The sequence below is a fragment of the Eulemur rufifrons genome, chromosome 18 (assembly GCF_041146395.1).
Source record: "Eulemur rufifrons isolate Redbay chromosome 18, OSU_ERuf_1, whole genome shotgun sequence".
NCBI classification, from domain to species: Eukaryota; Metazoa; Chordata; class Mammalia; order Primates; family Lemuridae; genus Eulemur; species Eulemur rufifrons.
This window is the reverse complement of record NC_091000.1, coordinates 5,971,779-5,995,427: the sequence shown is the minus strand read 5'-3', so window position 1 is coordinate 5,995,427 and position 23,649 is coordinate 5,971,779. Positions and strand designations below refer to the sequence as shown.

The following is a 23,649-nucleotide window of genomic DNA, read 5'->3' as shown; positions in this document are numbered from 1 at the left end:
TGCCGTTGGCTGTTGCTGCGGGTCCTCCAATCGGGAGTCTGGGTCCCGCAAGGACGAGCATTCTTCCTTTGCTGCCAGAGCCCTAGCGAACTGTTCCCCAGAACCTAGGCACTCAGGCACTTCATGTCGTTCCCTTTTCTGCTTTCACTGTACAAATCACCTACACATCTTTAACCCTGCGAGTCTCCCCGCCGCTCCGCGCTCAGAGAAGGGACCGCATCTCCGGGTCCGGGGCAGCACGTCGCCGTGAAATGCGGGGAGCTGTCTGAGGTGCTGAAGCCGCTGTCCACCGACTGTCCACCGACACCACGCGGGGTCAGACCGCACATCTCCATTTCCGTGTTTCTGGTTCCCCATGCCTTGGAGGAGACTCTTTTCAAGACCGTGAATATATCTCTCCGTATCATGGCCCACGTGAGACACTTGCGGACATTAGTTTCGGGATTTTACTTCTGGGAAGCAGCCCTGTTACTCAGGTGAGTCCACTTGTATTTAGCAGTTGAGATCTCATTAAGCCTGTTGCAAACCACTTGTTATGGATATAACCGAGAAATTCGCAATTCTATATTGACTTGTTGAAAGTACCCCTTAAATCGTTTTGTTTTCTATCTAAAACTATCTAGCAGTCTATTAAGACCTCTAAAAACAGGTGATTTGCTCTCTTTTCATTGATTAGTGAGTGTATTTTTGTAACTGGCATCTTACGTTATTTGCAGCTGAGATTACTCCAGAAAAAAATTATTTCAAAAGACTACGTTTTTATTCTCAAATTGCTTTAAAAGTTTCCCTTTTCTAAGGGAATTATATATTCTGGGTCTTATTCTCTTTTTGCAAGCTGTGAAACGTTTAGTAATTACAAATGAAACATTACTTTTTAAAAGGCAGAAATATAGAACATAAACATTTACTGATCCAAGAAACTCTGAACATTGTTGATATAACCAGAGAATAAGTGAATACAAAATAAGGGCCTTGGAAGTACTATTTTTTAATGACCTCATTCAGGCAATACGTGAAGGCAAAAATCATAAATAATTATATGTGTCCTATGTCAAGAATAATCTTTTTGAAGAAAGTAATAGTAAAACAAATCCATTAAACTATAAAACTGTTCTATGGACATGTCATTTTCTTATCATGTTTCAGTCACATTTGGCAGACTTTTTTTTAAATTTAAGAGTATAAAAGAAACTAGGCAAACTAGATAATTTAACCCCTGTTCTTAATCAAACAATGTAGAAAAAGCAAGACACTACTCATATAAATCTTTGAACCACCAATATAAATTTTATTTTGCTATTACTATATAATTACCATAAGATTTCCATTTTTATGGCTTACAAGCTTTTCAAGAAAATTGAAGTCTAATAATTAGAGTAACTAAGTTATGTGTATAGTGATTTCTATGGAAAGTATGTACATATTCTTTTTCTCTGTTGCTATGTCAAATTTTCATCTTTGGGCTACCTTAAAAAATACTTTATCTCATAAAAACTACCTTATAGAAAGCCATATTATTTTGATATGCCTATATTTAATAGAAACTTGTGAAGATTATATTTCTGAAATTGTTGATCTTTTGCAAAAGTAAGGGGTTGAACTATTTAAATCAAATTATTTTCAGTAAAAAAATTTTAATATGAGATAGTAAATTTCTGTGACTTTATAATTGTAAGAAAGTTTATATATGGTAATCATAACAAAGTGTGTGGAGCTTTTACGTTTATGAAAATTTCATGGAAAGGAGTATAAAGTTCATGTTATAATAGAAATTGATGATTTTAGTATAATTTATTTCTTAATATCTTAGATGAAAATATTCACTTTTTTCAAAGAAAAGATTTGCTTAGTTGATAGATACTTAGATTTAGGAAATTTAAGGTCAGTAACTAGAATGTTTTGATCAATGAGGTCAAATTTGCATAGTGGCAATTCACCATGATATTTTTATAATATATTCCTAGATACATAATCTTCATCACTACATCCTCTGATTTTTGTCTATTTTTATTGCGATTCATGAAAAATATATTTAAAATTGACAATTGTGATTATAAGAATTTATCCTCATTAATATGAAATAATTTTAGTTAGAACTGCATTTTATGAATATTCAAAAAGATAATCCCTTGAAAAAGACATACAACATAGAGTTTATACCATACTCATATTCTTCATCAAGTTTTTCTGTTTTTTTCATAAATCAAATAAAATTTTTCTCTATCCTAGAATAGTCTTAGATGACAGTATTCATCACTCTATGAAAAGCTTTAATCATATGTAAAAAATTAAGAATTTTCACTTTTAGTGATGACCCTTGAAAGAGGATTTCCTGTAGCAAAAGGAAAAAAAAAAAGGGAAGCTCCCTCTACTGGAACAGTTTTGTAAAATAAATGTCCTTTTGGAAACAATTCTTTATTCTCTAGATTGATTCCTGATGTATTGAGCAAAAAGTAAACAAGTAAAAGAAAAAACTAAAGACAAAATAGTATTTAGTATTAATTCCTAAATATATATATATTTTTAATTTGAAAGAATCTTTCCAGGGTAATTTGGAGGCAAGAAAAACAAGCAGAAACCACAGCCATTTATATATAATTTACTGGTACAGACCTTTTTCTCATAAGTTTCAAAGAATTTTTTAAAAAATTTATGGATATAACATACACAGAAAAATGTGCACAAATAAGTTTCCATCCAGATAAAATTTCACAAAGGGAACACACCCAGGTGAAGAGACCACAGATGGAGAAGTAGACGTATTAATATCACAGATGCACTCTTCCACCCTATCATTGCCCAGGCACTACCTTGCCCAAAGGTAATCACTCTCCTGACTTATACAATAAATATGTTTTTCCTGATTTTGAACTTTATAGAAATACACATTTGAGTCTGCTTTATTCTTATGAACGTTATGTTTATATGATTTCTCCATATTGCCACATGTAGCAATAGCTTATTTATTCCTATTACTATATGGTATTCCATTTTAGAAATACATCACAATTTATATATCTATTGTCCTGTTGATAAATATTTGGGTATTTTTCAGGTTTTGGCTAGTACTGTTATGAACGTCTTTGAACATCTTCGAACATCTTTTTGTGGATTATTCATTATGCATTTTTTGCGACTGTGTAAGTTGGGTTCAAGATTTTCTCTAGGAGAAGACTTGCTGGATCAAAGAGTGGGCATGCATGTGTTTAGCTTTAGTAGATACTACCAGTTTTCCAAAGTTGTTGTACCTATTTACACGCCTATCAGCAACGTGTGAGAGTTCCTGTTGCTTTCTAGTACAAACTTTGATCAGTGCACTATTATAAAAATTTCTAGCATTTTCTAGCATATTATTGTGAGCTGAGAGATGATATTTAGCTTTTTTATGTTGCCATAATTTCTACTTTTTGGTAAATATGCTTCATTAAGGCAAAAGCAGCAAAACAAAAATATTTACTGTATAATATAATTAGAAGTATTCATTGCCAGAATATATCACATATAAGAAATGTAAGTTTTAAAGGGGAACTTTTTAAGAGGTTAATATTTTAAGTAAATACAAGTGAGAAAGCTGCATAAACAGACATAACTAATCTGAATTTCCAAGTAGTGAAATTTTTAAAACTTTCATGCTTTGCTCAGATATTACTGTTTTATGAAACAATTCTTCTATGGCTTCTGGATTTTAGTCCTCACACTAATAAAAATAAGGAACAAAACATCAGTGTTCAGCTTTCTTTGAAATGCAGATAAGTGATGATTAGGAAGAGCTTGCAGAACAAATTCCAAAAGCAGGAAAACTGCCAAAAATATTTCATTTAAATTGATTATTTTCATACCACACCATTTAATTTTTCATCTTTAAAGGTTGATACCAACACAGATTTGCTACTTGAATAAATTCTGGCACATGTGTCAAAAACTGTGCAAATTTCAGATGTTATGATAATAAAAAATGTAATTTTTTTTTTTTTGGTTTACTTCAAAGCCTAAGAAAAACATTTTAGCATAGAGCTTCTTGGTTTTGCTTTTGATATGTTTTGGAGGATGTGGGAAATCCTTTTTAATATTGGCTCTATTTTCTTATGTAAGATACTGAAGAAAAATTGCACTTCTATGAGTAAACTTTTACTATTATGGTGATTTATTACACACAAGTATGGTAGCAAGATTTTATATAGTTTTTTAAAAAAATGTAATAAAAATGTATAAAACCATATAATATATGGTTCATCCCTTTTTGCCTGAAAATAACCATAAATTGTCCCATGTATAGAAGAATCATAACTCAGCTCCTCAGTCAATGCTTCAAGCAGTTTGCCCTGCAGATTTAGAGCATAGGCTGGAAAAATTTCCTCTTCTATATAACTTTTGTCTCCTTTAACCACACAACTATGTACTGAGGCAAGTTAATCAAAAATTATATGTTTAATGTATAATGTTAAGCAATTCAACATGATTTATTCACTGAATTCTGTGCACAAATTTTTGTGCAAAGCACAATTTAGCTATGGATAATTGAACAACTAGCACCTTTCCATCATGGAACTTAGAGTCTCTAGAAGAAAATTCAAAGGGTCAAGTGACAAAAGAAAAACACAAATAGCAATGTTTTAGAGAATGTGACATAGGAAAGCTATCAAGAAGGCTTGGTACTTGTGCTGGGCTTTGTAAGATACTTTTTCAATGGGCATAAAATGAAATATAAAGAGAATATTCTGTGCAAAAGGAATGATACAGGTATACAATATATGCTTAGGAAATGGTGGTGGTCAATTCAGTTGAGCAAATTACAGTTAATGATTTAAAACTTTATTCTATTAGCAACCACTATTGAGCTGACTTCTGTAACAAACCTGCAGAAATATGGAGGAATCACAGCATCCTTTCACAGTGGAATATGAAAGAAATTTAGAAGCAAATAATTTAATTATAAATAGATAATCATCATTACAGAATAGTCTTGTAACTTGACTCAAAATATCTCAAAAATCCCTCTCTTTCACAAGTAGAGTTTATTTCAAAATAACAATTAATCATAAGGTTGGCAACAGTAAGAGTTACGTAAAGAAACAAACAATGACAAAACTACAAGAAGAAAAGGTTGATCTGCTTGTTTTAGAATTTGGAGACCATGTTTGAATTTTTTTTCAAAATTTAAATTTCAAAATATGGTCTCCTAAAAGAAATAGTAGAATCAAGTAGAGGATTTGGATTGCTGGAAGAAAAGAAAATGTTGAAGTTTGTCTGGTGTGTGGTTTTTTTTTTTTAATTTTTGTTTTATTGTTGCATAATAGATGTACATAGTTTTGGGGTAGATATGATAATGTAATACATTCATATATTTGTAAGGATAAAATCAATGTATTTGAGATATACATCACCTTAAATATTTGTCATTTCTTTATTAGAATTTTTCTCTACTAGCTATTTTGAAATGTACAAAAGATTATTATAAACTACAATCACCCTACTGGTCTAACACTAGGTCTTATTTCTTCTATCAAACCCATTTTTTACCCATTAACGCATGGCGTGTTTTGAGTTTGAGATGCTTGAAGAAAAGCTATGTATCTCTGCCATCAGCTAGGAATGCAGAGATTTGCAAAGATTGAACTGCTAGAACTGTGGATTTAACAAAGGGTTGTAAAGGTGATCATACTGTGTGCAAAGAAAGAATGGAAAATACATTTATAGACAATAAGAGTAGAACACTTAGAAAAGGACACAAAGAATTCAGAGAGCCCTGAGCTAAGCCAGGGAGGTGAGACTGATCAGAACCAAATGATGAAGTTGCAGATTTGTCATAGTTTTATACTAGTGATCTCAAGGACCCACTGTTATCAATAGCATATATCAGCAGTCCCCAACCTTTCTGGCACCAGGGACCAGTTTCATGGAAGACTATTTTTCCATGGATGGGGGTGGAGAGGATGGTTTGGGGATGATTCAAACACATTACATTTATTGTGCAGTCAAACCTCTCTGCTAATAATAATCTGTATTTGCAACCACTTCCCAGGGCTAGCGTCACTGCCGCAGCTCCACCTCAGATCATCAGGCATTAGGTTCTCATAAGGAGCCACAACCTAGATCCTCGCATGTGCAGTTTACAGTAGGGTTCGGGCTCCTATGAGACTCTAATGCCCCAGCTGATCTGACAGGAGGCGGAGCTTATGCTGTGATGTGAGCGATGGGAAGAGGCTGTAAATACAGATGAAGCTTTGTTGGCTCTCCCGCCACTCATCTCCCGCTGTGCAACCTGGTTCCTGACAGACCAGAGACGGGTACCAGTCTGCAGCCCAGGGATTGGGGACTACAGGCATATATCATTCTATCAATTTTCTATAAAACCTTCTTCCATTATTCTCATTTCAACTAATTTAATAAACCAGTCTATAATTACAGATGATACATTTTACTCACTTAAGTTTTCTTAAGAGACTTTTAGGGAATTATTTTGGGAAAGGTAAATATTTTACTTTTCCTTATATTCTGAAGCATATATAGCGGATCCTCCTTGATTTTCCCACCAAACTTGACTTCTACCCTTCTCCAGATGATTCTCTTTATACTTGGATTAACAGTACTTATCAAAAATAAAGTCATACATAGGCACGCATCTGTGTGGAAATATCATGTTTTTATTTTTTTGGTTTTTGGGTTTTTTCCATGAGGACGTTATGGCTTATGGCTTTGTCTTGCTTGGGGGAGTGGCCAAGATTAGGAACAGGTGTTTTACCTCCAGAGAATTGGTTCTGGAGTGAACATAGGAATTCCAAGACAAGACCAACTGTTTAATAACAAAAAGGAAGTGTGTGAATAGAAGGAGCTGTTCAGTAACACTAAATGAAGGTATTCTAACACCTGCATGGCAACAACACACAATTTTAGGAAACAGAGTTTCAAATCCTCAGATATTGTTAGAAGAAGAAACAGTGGTAAAAAGATGCAGATCCATCATAGTGCATTTCTGAAATTCTTTCAGAATCTCCTTAATAGAGATACTTTTAGGAGAAAGTATTACAGTACCTCATAGGCAGTTTAAGGCACAGAATCAGTCACCTCAGTGGTACAATTAGGAATAGTGTAAAATCTAAAGGTCATTAACATTCTCTGGAAATAGTTTACTGAATGGAAGAGTTTCCAAAGCAAATGAGGAAGAATACTCTATGAGTGCCTACAGACATTTGCCATAACCAATTGTGAATTATGGTTAATCCCTGAGATATTTATTTCTGATAATATTACATAACCACCAACAACAGAGGATGATTGGGCTTACATTGGAGGTAACTGGATCATCAAATATCCTACCTAAATTTAATAATCTCTAAAAAAAATCTCCAACAGGTGGTCATCCTTTAAAATTTAAAATTCCCATCAATAAGGACTTTTTTACTCCAAAGGAAAATATTTATCAATCTTAATAAATAATAAAAACTAAAATGTCATTCTACTTTCTCCTAGCCAAAGTGAACTACTTTTTCCTATATGTACCTACACAAATATTTGTCTCTGTGTTTTCTTGGCTTTTTTCTTTGACTGAGATGACCTTCCTGTTCAGGAAATTGTGCCTATATGTGAGGCATGGTTTGAATTGATAAGCTTTTCCCTGCAGGTGCTCCATGTATGGTTTGGATGCTCCAATTTCAGAGTACCCATGGTATTCTACCTGAATATCTCTTTAACTTCCATAAAAATGTATGGAGCAATGGCTACATTCCAGGTAGTATGTGAAGTATTGGGGAAACAAAACCCCAACTTTTAAGTATATATCACTGTGGAGGGAGAATCCATGACATCACTTTCAAATTTGTGCTTTAGATTTTAATGCAAATTTTCTCTCTCCTTCTAAGTTTTAAGTCTCATGAGGATAAGATCATTTATGATCTTTGTTTTACCTTCATAACATTTAATTAAATGTCATGCATGGAGTAGATGCTTAACAAATAATAAATAAGCACTGAGATGACATCTGCCTGTCTGTCACATCTATCTATCTGTGACTTTAGCTTTTAATTCTATTCAAATCTATGTTATCACCTGGAGTGAAAAGAGAGTCTTGTGTTCAAGATCACATAAAAGATATAAGATCAAACAAATCTCCTTAGAAGATGTACCTCCCCTGAGAAGAGGTTGTAAAACATAAAAATTGCTAGCATCTAAAGGAAAAGTGAAGAATTTGCTTCTTCAATGCCCCATCAGAAACAGAAATTTGTATTGTGCAATGCATTATTTCTCAACTTGTTTTCCATTGTTGCTTCCTAATGAGACTTTTTTTAGACATTTTTAGACTTTTTTGTCTAATTGCCCTCCATAAAACTGTAATACCATGATACATTGTATATTTGCATATGTACATTCTATATATTTGTGCTTTATACATAAAAAATAACGTTTTTTATTCCCCCCAAGAAAAAATTTCTGCCCACCTGCCTTGGGGTGATATTATATCATGGTATAATGATTGCTCCTCTTTCATAATGCTTCTTAGATTAGAGTTATATAGTTTTGCCACTTGGGTCATAACAGAAATAAAACAATAAAGCTAGTATTTACTTGTTTTGGATTTTACTAGAATGAAAAAATTCTAGTGAATGAAAAAATGCAGCTTTATGAAATAAACAAATATTTGGCATCATTAATCTACTGACACTCTTTAAAATAAGAGTCTAAGAAGCATTAGAAGACTTTAGCAATTTATTTTTCCATAAATGCATATGGTTCCCAGAAGCCACTAGGCTTTTTCCATCAGTAAGTTTCAAGTCACTACTTCTCTTACTAATGTCATTGTAAGGTAACTTTCGTAATTTCATAAAACTATCTTAGTGATATTATCATTTACAGTTTATTTTTCTATGATTTAGACTGTTGATTTTCTTTTGTTTTTGATGTTAAATAAATATAAACGGTTAATATTCCTATTTAAAGTTAAATTTATAGTTGTTATAAAGCAAGATCTCAACAGTTAGTAGTGATATTATCTCTAGATGTTCTCCAATGCAGAGGTTAAGAGATAATGTATAAAGAACTGAGAGTAATATTATTATGAAAAATAAAAAAATAATTGGCAGAAAATTGTGGCATCAAGTAAAATGCTATTAACAGAAAAGAAAGTAGAATTACTAACAATCAGTAAGGTGTAAGGAAATCTCTGTGTGTGCATATGCATAGTTATTATATATGTCAACTTAGTGCAAACATTACACTGGAGAAGTCTGATTGATATGAAAAAATCCAAATTCTTAGAGCAAATTAAAATTCAATCTCAAAAATATAGTAGTATAATAAAAAGAAGACGAGACCTATACCTCTACAAGAAATAGCTAGTTTATTTTAGATGTTTTCCAAATTAACTGTTCTTGTATTCTATCTTCTCTCCACATGCTTTGTGAAAACAAGAAAAACTTTGGAGAAAGAAGAGTCAGGGTCAGATCTCAGTTCTCTCTGTGAAGGACTGAGTGACCTTTCTATAGACTGAGTGATTGTATTTAATGTGCTGCTTCTAAAATGTAATGAGTAGAGCTGTATCCATCTACAGAGTACAATTTTTTAAGCTAACATGGTCAAAATATGATAATCTCTCCTTAGCAGAAATATGTAGTTAGCATTACAGCTACAATTTATCACTACATTTGATATCAGTAACCTTTGTTCCAAATATCTATTCTCTGAAATACAGAGTGGTAGAGATGAGAAGTGTTGAATGACAGGAAAATAAATAAGAGATGAACAGACTAGCCCTTTATTGTTGTGATAGTTTGGATTAAGTTCATTTGTGAATGACAGAAAGTGCATAACAGCACTGGTTTAAGAAAGTTTTTCTTCCTCTCAAAATTAAAAAAAAAAAAAAAAATGAAAGAGAAACTATGGAAGGGAAAAGATCAAGGCTGGAATAGGGGGTTACCAATCCTTCTATCTTGTTGTTTTGCCACCGTTCCCATGGGATTTCTTCCTTGAGATCCAAGGCAGATGCTCTGATTCCAGTCATCCTCGCGGCTTTCTAGTCATCAGACAGAAGGAAGAGGCTTCTTTTTAAAGACACTTCCAAAATGTTAAAGATTTTCCAGTTTCCCTGACAGCTTTTGTGTCCTTGTGGCCAAATTCTGGCTGGTAAGTTGTAAATAGAAGTGACATATTTAACTTCTTGGAAGTGTCTTTAAAGGGAGGTCCAACGGCTCCAGATCATGTTCTGTATTCAGGCCTATGGAACCCAGCGTTTAACTGAAGTAAAAGCAGCTGTTATAGATAGAAAAGGAGCATGATCAGATAGTGTTTCAGAAATATCACTAAAGAAGCATAATAATATAAAGAATTGAGAAGAAAATGAGTTGGTCGGTGGGGGACGAGTAAAACTGGCATCAGAGAAAGTAGTGTATGATCAGTGCAATAGGACATTCCAAAAATGGAGAGAAGGGAACAGATGTGAGAAATAACCAAAAAAAAAAAAAAAAAGATTAGGATTTATCCACTAATTGCATATGAGAAAAGAAAGAGCAGTGTAAAACAGTCGTCATATTTATATCTTTAGTAACTGGGTGAATGATAGTGCCATGACAAAATAGAATATTAAAGAAAAGGAACAGTCACATAGACAAGTATCACGAGTTCAGTTCCAGATGTATACAGGGAAAGTAAAATGTAATGCCGATGAGATATCCAGTTAATAGAAAGCTTTAGCATAGAGGCAGGAGTACAAGACCTGGAAATAGGTGAGATTGGATGACTAGAATTCTGGGCAGGGCTTTCCAACATTTTTTATACTTGAGCAGCACACATAGATGTTTCATCCAACTGGAGTAAACAAACAAGCCCAGTGACTTGCAGAGATTCCAGCTGTCCCAGACCTCAGCTCAGACACTGAAGGCTGAGCTATGGATAACACAACACACACATAACCCATTGGGGCACAAAGATGAGAAAGAGTCCTTCCTTGTCTATTGCCACGCTACTCAAAGTGTGGTCCCTTAACCAGTAGGAAGATCGTCAGCCTGGGAGCTTGTTAGTACTACTAACTTTGAATTCCACCACAGACTTACTGAACCAGAATTTGCATTTTCTCAGGCTTCCCAAGTGATTGACAAGCACATCTGGTTTCCAAAGCACTGTTCTAAGAACATCGAATTCTAAAGTATGGGCAGAAGGGGAGATACTGGGGAAAAAATAGAGTGGGTAAGAGAAAAAAGAGAACGAAGAGAGAGTATATCGCAGAACCTAACAGAAGTGAGACTTCTGGAAATGAAAGAATGATCATTACTATCAAATGCCACAAAAACAAAAATGGAAGATTATTAGTAGCCCTTTCAAGTGTATTTTTGGTATAAAAATACATGTACAAATATTTTTTGCATAACATTGAATTGTGAGTTAAAGAAAAAGATAAATATAGACTCCTCTTTTTCAGGAGACCACTAGGAATTTAAGTAAAGGTGGACACAGTTGAGACAGGAAGTTCTCGGTTTGTTTTGTTTTGTTTTGTTTTGAAGTTGGAAGGGAATCCACAGTCCCTATAACAGTGCTTGGCACACTGTCCATTTTCAAAAAATATTTAAAGACAAAAATGAGTAAGAATGGGTACTAAGGAAATCAGCCTTTCCTGCAAGGCTCTTCATTTTGTCTTGTTTATGAAAGTCTCTTCTACAATAAGTCTTAAACAAATTCCTCTACATTTCTAATCCTTTACTTTGACATGTTTTCCAAAGTAAAATTTGCATATGGATTAAAAAATCAAATAATGAAGAAAGAGCCTTAATACTGTTGATAGCACTCTTTGGCCTCATCTCCCTAGTACTGAGTTATGCTTCCTAAGGCCAACCATTTTTAAAGGCTTGTGTTTTTCTTACTCTGATTATAGTCCCACTTTGCTTAATGGCATGGCTACGTCCTGAGAAATGCATCCTTAGGCGATTTCATTGTTGTGTGAACATCATAGAGTACACATACACAAACCTAGATGGTATATCCTACTATACATGTAGGCTTCTCTTCATTTTAATTTTTGGCAATTTTAATGTTTGGAAATTTTAAAAAAGTCTAGGAATAGTTCTCTATTACCTCAACCTCCTTTGAACCCAAATGGGCTCATTTAACTTTGAAAATACATGTTTTTATTCATTTCTGAAAATTCTCTAAATAGATATAGATATAGATTATTTCTTTCTTTTCATCTTCCAGAAATTTGTAATAATTTCTCATTTGCCAATATCTCCTTCTGTTGTCTTTTAGTTAAAGTTTGTAGATCTTTAGTCATCTAAAGATCTAACATGGATGTTGCAATGGAAAGAAATAGAAATGTATGCTTACCAGAACTATTTAAAAATATTTACTTAAATACTTACACACTTATATTTAGAGATTTAATTTATCTGGAATTTATTTATATTCATGGTAAAAAAATAACAGATCAAGTTTCTGTTATTATTTTCCAATAGATTGCTAAGTGTTACAATACCATTAATTTGAATCAGTTGTTCCTTCTACCTTAGACGTTCTTCCTTCTGCACCATACTCACCTCATGTATTAATTCCTCAGAAAGTCTTCATTGACCATCCTATCTAAGATAGACTTTCTTATTTATTTTCTGTTTTATCATACTGGCCGTTGTCTTTTGAGAATGTAGAGCAATTTCTAATTATCTCGATTGCTTATATGTTTGTTTGTTTATCTTCTGTTTCTTTTACTAAAACATACGCTCCTTGGTCACAGAGCCTTCACTGATACTTTAGTCTATAGCACGCAGAGTCTTTGGTAACTTTTATTGCATATATATATAACTAAACAAATACAGAACAATGTGTTTTATATGTATATGTGCACTTATATAACTATATACAGATACACATATAGTTGTCCCTCAGTATCCGTGGGGGATTGGTTCCATGACACCCACCAATATAAACATTCATGTATATGCAAGTCCCTTATATAAGATATAGAATTGTAGAACTTGCATATAACCTACCCATATCCTCCCATATACTTTAAATCATCTCTAGATTACTTATAAACCTAATACAATGTAAATGCTATTTAAATAATTTTTATACTGTATTGTTTAGGGAATAATGACAAGGAAAAAAAGCCTGAACATGTTCGGTACAAATAAAAACATCCTTCATTTCCCAAATATTTTCAATCACAGTTGGTTGAATCCACAGATGCAGAGCCCACAGATATGGAAGGCTACTGTACATATATGTATATACACATATACATACATATATATGAAATAAAATTTGGGGGAACAAATACTCTTTTTCATCTTATCTTAGCAATCTGCATATTTTACTCTTCCATAAGAATTTTGAATTTTTTGGCTGTTGAACATATGAAAAAAATGCTAAACATCACTAATCATTAGGGAAATGCAAATTAAAACCACAATGAGATACTACCTTACCCTTGTCAGAATAGCCATTATTAAAAAGTCAGAAAACAATAGATGTTAGTACAGATATATTGAAAAAGGAACACTTCTACACTGTCGGTATGAATGTAAATTAGTACAACTTCTATGCAAAACAGTACGGAGATTTCTCAAAGAACTAAAAGTAGACCTACATTTGATCCAGCAATCCCACTACTGGAAAAGAAGTCACTGTATCTAAAGAACACCTACACTGTATGTTTATCACAGCACATCCCACAAGTGCAAAGATACAATCAACCTACATGACCATTAACTGATGAGTGGATAAAGAAAATGTGGTTAAATAAATAAACACACACACACACATAAACACACACACCATGGAATAATACTCAGCCATAAAAATGAATGAAATAATGTCTTTTGCAGCAATTTGGATGGAACTGGAGACCATTATCCTAAGTGAAATATCTCAGGAATGAAAAAAAACAAATTCCACATGTTCTCACTTATAAGTAGGAGCTAAATGATAGGTATACATGGTCATGCAAAGTGGTATAATGGACATTGGAAACTCAGAAGGGAGGCTGGGAGGGGGGTGAGGGATCGAAAGTTACCTATCAGGTCCGGTATACACTATTTGGGTGACGGGTACACTAAACGCCCTGACTATACCACTATACAGTTCATCCATGTAACAAAAAACACTTGTACCCACTAAATCTACACAAATAAATTTTTTTAAAAAATAAATTTTGAATTTTTTCTTTCATTTAGTCTTAGATTTTAAAAACTTGCCTTTTGTGTTGTTTTGGTGAATTAAGCATAGTTTTGCTGAAAGACTTGTGCATGCAGCTATTGCTGTCATGATGCATGCATGTAAAGCTACAGATTAAAGTTTATAATTTTAAACCTATTATTGTCAATGCCTAATTAAAAACCTTGAAATTCCCAGAGTAAAAAAAAATGATTTCTCAAAAATATTTTAATAGAATAAGAAAAGGAGCTATAACCTTCAGGAAAAGTCTTTGCTGTACCTATCGCCTGATCTTCTCAAGGAAGACGTATTTTCTCTGAGAGGAAATATGAAGAAACATCCAGATAAAGACACTACGTGCTCACTTTCCAAAGAGACAGTGATAGTCTGAATCAAATCAAGGATGCTTTTGTTGTCCTCTGGAACCACAATGAAGTTTGAAGAGTTGAATTATTTCCTTTGCCAGACAGCAGTACGGGGGAAACAGATCCTTATTTGAACTAACTTCTATGAAACTTCTATGAAATTAATAACAATAATAAATTATATGATTTATTGAAAATTTATTGAGTGCCATATCAATGTATTTTATTACACAGAAACTTCTTGGTTAAAAAAAAATACTATTTTCCATTACCCTGAAATTTAAGTGGCTTAAAACAACAATAAATATTTATTAGTATTGAAAGTTTCTGTGGGTCAGGAATTCAGGAGCTGCTGAAATAAGTGTTCTAGCTCAAAATCTCTCCTGAGCTTACTGTCAAGATGTCAGTCAAGTCATAGGAAGGCTTGCCTGGGTAGAAGATCTGATTCCAAGACAGCTCAGCTAAATGGCTGGCAAGCTGATGAATCCTATTGGTAGAAGCCTCAGTTTCTCCTGTGTAATTTCTTGAGTGTCTTCACAACATGATGATTAGCTTTCTAAGAGTGTGTGATTTAAAAGAGTGCAAGGTGGAAGTGGCAATGCATTTTATGATCTAACTACAGGATTCACACCCAATCATTAAGTTACTTAGTTCAGCCAACATTTAAGAGGAGGGAAACTGGACACTACTCTTTAAAGGGAAGAATTTCAAAAAACTTGAGGAACTAATTTTAAAATCACCATAACTATCCTTGAGATGTTCTTCTCCTTCATATCCAGTACCAAACCATCACTAATAAAATTCTTTGGATTTTATTAGTTATATATCTCTTAGATTCTTCTACTCTTCTGCACCCCTGCTGCTATTAAAATTACCCAGAATATTTCCACCTTGACCTCTGGAGTTGTCTCTAAATGAAGCTGTGAAGACCAAAGTCCCTAATGTGATCTTTAAGGCACTGCATTAACAGATACCTACAGCATTCTCCAGCCTCATTTGTTATTGACACTCTTTGACTCTATTCCAGCTGCACTGACATTCTTTTAGTCTCTTGTACTCCCATGCTCCTTCCCATCACAGGTTCTAAGGTACTTTTTCTTATTATCTGTCCATTCAATCTTTTCCTGCCTGAAATGCTAGACTACTGTTTCAGCAGTACCTTCTCCTAAAAATTTCCACTGAGTTTTGCACAAACCGATAGGTTTCTTTTCAGTTATTTAGAATCTTGCTAGAACACCAAAACCAAAACCAAAACCAAATTATTGAATAGAAGATGCTATAAACCCAAAATCACTTTAAATATTCATTCAATAGTTGAGTTGTGAAAGGCTGAATGTCACAAATGAGAAGTTATTTAAGGAAGAATAGTAGACAAGACTGTCAGTCAAGTCCCCTACAGTTGTTATTGAAACTGCAAGGGGGTTTCAGCCGAGGTCCAGTTACCACCCATAGAGCCAATTGAGACAAGGATGATTGTCACGGAAGAGGGAAATTTTTAATACGAAAGATGTCTGTCAGAAGAACCAAAGAAGCAGCCTCAAATCTGTCTCCCTGACTAATGGAGAGTATAGGCTATTTAAAGGAGGGACTACAGTTCATTGGAGCAGGTTGTGTTGAAATTACCAAGGAACTACAGGCACTGGGGCAAGTTGTGGGGGATGGTCACCCTTGAATTCAGAAAGTCTGGTCAGTAGCCTTAGGAAATCAACTCCTTTGGCTTGTCATTTGGGGGAAACAACTCAAAAAGGTGAAGTGGTTAGTTAAAAGTTACAGGGTTCTGGTCACCAAGCCCTATTGTCCTTAGGATCCAAAACATGAGAGGGAGAGAATTATAAACACAGATAGGGGTCACTGAAACTTTTTCATAGAGCCCCATTATACAACTATACACTTGCAATGGGACTCTGAGCCTCTCTTGCTAAAGCAGTTTCAACCAGGAGTTGAATTCAGGAACTGGGACAAGTCAATCAGATTTTTTTCCTTTATGGTGCTCAGTCCTTCCTGAGGCTGTGTTTGTATTTTCTACACTGGGGTTTCATGAGATACTACTATAACCATCCAGGCCCCATTTAAATAAATTAGCTTGAGTAGATTTCTCTTCATTTCAATTAAAGATATCTCTGACCAAAAGAGTCATGGTACCCAATGCAAAAGCCAGACTTTCACATAAGATATTGGCATTTTTCTAAACATATGTATATACTGCATCATTTGTTTTACTAAACTTATTTGTGAAAAATGTGTACCACTTTTAAGTTTCCGTTTTTATATTGTTAAAAGAACATCTGGCTTGCCCAAGGCCAAACATCTATGAATGGCAGAAAAGAACAAAACCCAAGCCTCCTGGCTATCCATCTGGAGCCTTAACCATGGTTGGTGCCATGATGCTTTCCATTTAATTTTCTTCTGCACTCAATACAATGGCAGCTATTAACTCTATTCTAAGTAATTTTCAATGTATTCTGAAACACTTAATTGGTTTTCTTTAAAATAAATAAGTCATTAAGAAGCTACAAATCAGTGAGTTAATTAGCTATGTTATGGCCTTTTAGCTCTTTCAGTTAAAATAAGCTGATGCCAAAACTATAAAGAAGTAAACTATTGCCCAGGAGAACAGATAGTATTCATGAATTTATAACAATTACCATGAATTTCAGGCATAGCATTTTGAAAGTGCTTAGTAAAAATGAATGAGTTTATGATAAAAATAAATTTTGTAAATGAAACAAATTGCATAAAGATTATACTTAAGAAACCTCAAATGATCACTATTTAATCCTTTGTCATGTATTTCACTATTGAATGGAGTCCTCTACCCCACTCCCACTTGTAACCCTGTATTAATCCTTTACACTTAAACACATATATACACAAACAATATATAATTTGTCACTGGCAACTAGCAAGCACTGAACATAGATACCCCTAATAAACACTAATTTATGTAAGCATTGAATAAGACACCATGGCAACATCAAGCCTGGTTAAAAAGGCACTTAATTTACAACTCTCCAAATCCACCATTAAATGACAATTTTCAGACATATAATATTGATGATTTATGTCCCTCTTTCAGATTTCTGTGTCTTGATTTTTTCCTATTTACAAATATTAGTCTATAATCCTTTTTGGTTATTCATTAGCAGCATTTGTAACTTGGGCAGAAGGATGGGAGAAGAGCAAGGTTGGATATTCTCTACTGTTAAACATATACTCAAAGCATGATTACTGGTTGGCTTGGGGTGTCATATTCTGATGCTTAACCTCTCATTATATTTAGTTAACTAATTTCAAAAACATATTTAGTTAGTTACTCTGGATACTCTGAATTGTTTTGGGGGCTATTAAAACAAATGGAAGAGTCATGAATTTTGCTTCAATAGTAGACTCTACAAAGCAGGAGATAGACAATGATTGATTATTCCCATTAAAATGACAATTGCATTGTAACAAGTGCTGTTAATGAGAGATACAACTGAGAGACACAAATTTGAGACATATTTCACAGGATTTTGCAAAATCAGAGAGAATAGTTAAGGCTTCCTGAAGAAATGATGCTTAAACCTAGCTGATAAGGATAATTAATAGTTAAATTCATGAACAGAGTCCCAGTCAACATTTCAGGCAAAGAGTTAATGGCTAGCAGTAGGTTGGACCAGACAAGTCAAAGAGAACATGGCGAGTCATGGTTGAATTATGAATAAAATTAGAAGATAAGGCCAACAGGATGGATAGGATATGTGAAAATAAAAAGCGAGAGTCAACAGTTATCAAAAGGTTTTCAACTTGAGAACTGAAATAACGAACTTGCCATTAACCACGTTTGAAAAGAATGGGGAAAGAGCAGGTCTATGTGGGAACAGCAAAAGTCCCGTTTGGACATGTTAAGTTTCAGATATTCAAGTAGAGATGTCAAGTAGACATTGGACCTAATAGTTTTTAGTGTAGGGAGAATTCATGACTAGAGATATAAAAGTAAAGTCATCAATGTACTCTATACCATATTTATTATAAAATCATGAGCCTGGATGAGATGAACAAGGGATGAAGTATATATATAGCAAAAAGAGGCATTAAATAAACCTCCCAGTGATCATAATAACAGGGAGTCTGGTTGAGCAGTAATAATCCTAGATAAAAGATCACAAAGTAATAAGGAACCAACAGAAGAGGGAGAGAAGAAGCTTCCGTTTGGGGAGAAAGCAAGAATGACCGAATGAGCGTCACTGGGAAGATAAGTGACTTAGAGTGCCCAAACCAGGTGGAACCTCTAGAACAGGGCATTGTTATTTGTGATACTATCCTTATAGAAATATCATTATCACTGAAATTGAATTTAAACATTGTGCCTATGAATCACTGCAGAAAAGCCTATGATGACAATTAATGATGATGGCTCTGAGGCCCATTTTCACTACTCACTACAGTTTTGGCAGGAGAAATATAACGAATTTAATAACTTGATTGTGCTATGATCAGGTGGTGACCCAAATGGTTCGAAGCTTGGCAATGCTCTGAGTTGAGTGACAGAACTGGGAGGACATGATGATTGATAACCTCCAGGAAGTGACATCAGCTTGAACACATCAGTTCCAAACACGATGTGTGTTCAGAAAGTCAGCTTCACTTTCCTCAGCAAAGCACTGTGGATGAAAAGAATCATTTAATCTTAGCAAGCAGGCCCAGGCTTCTGGTGAAGCCATGTAGGCAAAGGAGGAGCTGGACAGGGGAAGCAGTCATACTATAGGTTTCTAGGATGGGCAGCTGCAGAAAAAGGAAAATATTTGAACGAAAAGAATGTGGGAATACTTCATCTTCCCTGGACACAAGTTCTTGTAATATAATATCCACATGCACAGACCACATTTATGGTAATTTCTCAATCTTGACACAAATTTTAGACCTGAGCAAAAGTTACTATAGATTAATGGCATGTAAGTGAAAGCAGAATGCTTTTAACTGGGTGTGTTACTAACACAGGAAGCATGCCAATTGAAGAAAAGAATATTATTGTTTAATCTACTGGACAGACGTTTTTTACTGCTGAGAAAAACTCACGAAACCTGAAAGGTGATGTTTTTCCTTCAATAAAAGCAATAAGAATTGTATTTCACAGCTGAACTTTCATATTGTCTTATGCCTGAGGAACGTTTAGTTAAAAATTGCAATCAGAAATCAAGTTTGGGTAAATACAGATTTTGAAAACCTAGTATTTCAGAGGTGGTTTTCTTTCCAGTTTTAATACAAAATAATGCCACCCCTGACAATTGAACGGACTACAGGTGAAACCTTACAAATACTGACTATAAATCTATAAATATCTGCCTTATTATGATAATATTCACTGTATGGTATCTAAGGTTTTCTTCTTGTTGTCAAGGCATTTCTTCTAAGCATTTCTATTTTATATTTTCAGGTAATAATTGTTAGAAAGACTTCTTTTTGTAAAACTTGTATTTTTTTTTGTTCTTATTTGTAGTCTGGTTGCCACAAAGGAAACAGATAGTGCAAGATCTCGAAGTGCTCCAATGTCACCTTCTGACTTTCTGGATAAATTGATGGGGAGGACATCGGGGTATGATGCAAGAATCAGGCCCAATTTTAAAGGTAACTATTCTGTTTACTATTTTAAATACTTTTTTATATGCTAAATATTTATATCATATTTATCTTGTTCAAACAAGATAAATATTAAAGTGTATTCCACCAGAAATTCTAATGCTTATATCCAATAATCTTTCAAATACTGTATTAGTCAGAGATACATATTGAAAGAAGAAATCTATTCACATGATCACAGCTATCATAATTTGCCTTCTTTGGACCAACAGTAGTTTTTCTTTCTCTAATTGTTATGATACTTATTTTCTTGACCATTAATTTTAGGAATATACATTTTTATTTATTAATATATACCTGTTATTTAATTCTTCTCTCAGTTATCTCACTAACTGGAATGGAAGCTTCTGTGAGAATTGGCAATAAGTGTTCCCATCTTTAAATCTCCCACTCTAGGATTCTGTGTGTGTGGAGAATCAACCCATTATTAAATTTATATTAATTGGGGAATGGGCTAGATTACTAATGAAAAGCCATTGATAATGTTGAAAACTATTCCACCTACCAGATGTTTTACCCTAGGAAAGAAGGTAATCGTTAATTTAAGAGTTGTACTTTTTATTCTTCTGTTTAATATAGTGATAAGCAACGTATTTATACAAGTGCTATGTAACTTATTCAGAACCACAATATATCCCGTCACTTAATTTTAGGGTAAAAGATCAGAAGATTGCTTCTATGCCCCAACTTATTTAGTACCTTCTTGAATGCTATTTTATTCAATAAAGAAAATAATCAAAGTTAAAGAATACACACTTTTTCCATGGAATTCAATTAAGCAATTTCCATTCTTAAAGGTTAAAAAAAAATGTTGTCTGCAATTTATTTTTTTTTTCCTTGAATTTGTCCTTATGGAAGAAAAAAAGAGTTGCTTAGCAGTTGTGTAAGAATTAATTATAGAGGGGTTATAAATGTCACCATTGGGTAGCAGGAGATGGAGGAAAACTTGTTGATAATTTATGAGTAGAAAATCATGAATGGTTTCATTTTCAAATGAGTTTAACATTTATATTGTGGATTGCATTTCTTGATTTAAGCTTTTCAACCATAAATATTTTTAACTTCAAGAAGAAAACACTAAGTTCGGGCTGTGCAAAAATAGTAGGCTTGGCAGGGAGACAATATATAAATGAAAGTGAGAAATCTCAGTATTATAAGGATCTTCTTCAAATTGAGAGAAAGCAATATCGCTGTGACTTACTTGAGAACTAATTTGGAATTGATCTTGAAATAATATGCAGTTGTCATATAAGTAAACCACCGGAAACATAATCAGTAATTAAGTTTATATTCTATATTCAGTGATTCAAAAGTATCGCTTTCTTTTCACTGAAAATTAAAGAGGAAAATGTATTCCATTTTTAAATGTCTGTGAATATTTAAAAAGCACATAAATAGCCTCAACAGATATTTTAATAAAACCACAGATATGGTACTAACCGTGCAATAGTGGCCCAGTGCCTTTCCTGTTCCCTTGAAAAGTTTTGTTTTTGTTTATTATTTCAATAATTTAACAGACAAAGGAAACTTGAAACCATTTTAAAATGTAACTAATTATTGCTATTTATGTATGAGACTAGGAAAGGACTCCAAGGATGTGGTCTTACTTAAAAGAGGTACTGATTCTTTCTTAAATATTAATAAAAATGCATTCCTGAAAGCAAGCTGATAAGCAAGCCAGTTCAAAGGTGATTAGATTTTGGGAGGAGCTAGAATCCATTCTCACCCCGCAATGTCCCTAAAGGAAGAAAACAAAAGGAAGATTTTCTCTCTTTCATGGTTTTTACTGGATATCTCATGCTCTGGATATTAGAAAAAGAAATGTATGCTGCATTTGATTACCAAAAATAATAGTATCAATATAAAATTAATTGAGTGGATTAGTTTTTAGCTAACACCCTTGCTCTTTCATCTTTGGCCAAGTGTCAAACGTTATTGACTTCAGCAAACACTCCTAACTCTACCTCCAAATTAAGCATTTTCAACATTGTTTCATTTTATTGAATAAAACAACACCATAATCTTTTGACCATCATTTCATTACCCAATATGGAAATATAAATAAAAGTCGTTATATGATATTTCTTCCTTATGGCTAAGAGAAAAATATTTAGGGGTTAGCAACTAAATCCAGTACCAAATGGGAGAGGATTAGACAAAAGAAAGCGAGGGAGATCAGCCCTTCTGTTGTCAGGCGTGACCGCCTCACCTCACTAACAAAGACGCCCATCAAACGTAGAGATGACGCGAAGAGCCTGTTCTCCTGATAATATTTCAATCAATATTTCTGTGAGGTAGCTCACACAACTAAAAATAAAATCCCCTGCCATATTGGTTAAATGTCTTTCTCATTTTTTTTGAAAGAAATCTTTCAAGGAATTTAGCTAGATAACCAAATGAACTAATTTAGAGTGGGTATTACATATGCTTTCCCTTCCAATTGTCAAAAACAAGGAATTAATAGTATGAGAGTTCAGAGACATGAATATTAATAATACAATACTGTACTGGCCTAAATTTTTTTGAAAAAATAAATGAGCAAAATTAGATTAATAATTTTTAAATGAAGAAAAGGCATGAAAATTATAATATTGGGAAAATATATTAAATAACTTGAATGATCTGATCCTCACTTCTTCATTGATTAAAGTGTTAATGATGGAAGAAATAAACCTAGAAAGTAATTTACTTAGACAACTAATCAGTTGATAGCAAACTTCTTATAAAATATAAAAGCAGGCCGGGCAAGGTGGCTCACGCCTGTAATCCTAGCACTCTGGGAGGCCGAGGCGGGTGGATCGCTCGAGGTCAGGAGTTCGAGACCAGCCTGAGCAAGAGTGAGACCCCGTCTCTACTAAAAATAGAAAGAAATTATATGGACAACTAAAATATATATATATATATATATATATATATACACAAAAAATTAGCCGGGCATGGTGGCGCATGCCTGTAGTCCCAGCTACTCGGGAGGCTGAGGCAGTAGGATTGCTTAAGCCCAGGAGTTTGAGGTTGCTGTGAGCTAGGCTGACGCCACGGCACTCACTCTAGTCAGGGCAACAAAGCGACACTCTGTCTCAAAAAAAAAAAAAAATAATAAATAAATAAATAAATAAATAAAAGCATATATGTTTGACCTCTCTGGAATTTATAAATTTTGTAAAAGACAAACATAAAATCTCAGTATTTGCCATAATTAGACAATTAACAGGAAAATAAACAGAAATATTCAACGTCATTAGCAATCAACAAAGAGTAAATTATAACAATAATGTGATAACATTTTCACCTCTCAAATTATCAACATTTAAAAATAATAACTGTTTCAGCCTAAAATGTATATAATTACAAAATTTATTTTTGGACTACTAGTTTCAAATTTGTGATTGTTTTCGTAAGTATATGTATATTGAATGGGAATTTATCTTGAAGGCCATAGTGGAAAATAACTATTAAAAAATAGAAATTGACGACGTTAAAATGTAGCTTTGATTTTGCTCCTTTATACTGCTAACTTTTAAAAAATCTGGATTTA

General features: G+C 33.7%; 1 protein-coding gene across 1 annotated transcript in view; it reads left to right on the top strand.

The window, feature by feature from the left end:
• Positions 1-405: 405 nt before the first annotated feature.
• The window catches only part of GLRA3 (glycine receptor alpha 3), a 124,539-nt gene continuing 101,295 nt past the window's right edge, over positions 406-23,649 (top strand). The window contains exons 1-2 of the mRNA XM_069493347.1: positions 406-476; positions 19,975-20,102. Coding sequence (XP_069349448.1) covers positions 406-476; positions 19,975-20,102 — 199 coding nt within the window. The remainder of the gene's footprint in view (positions 477-19,974; positions 20,103-23,649) is intronic.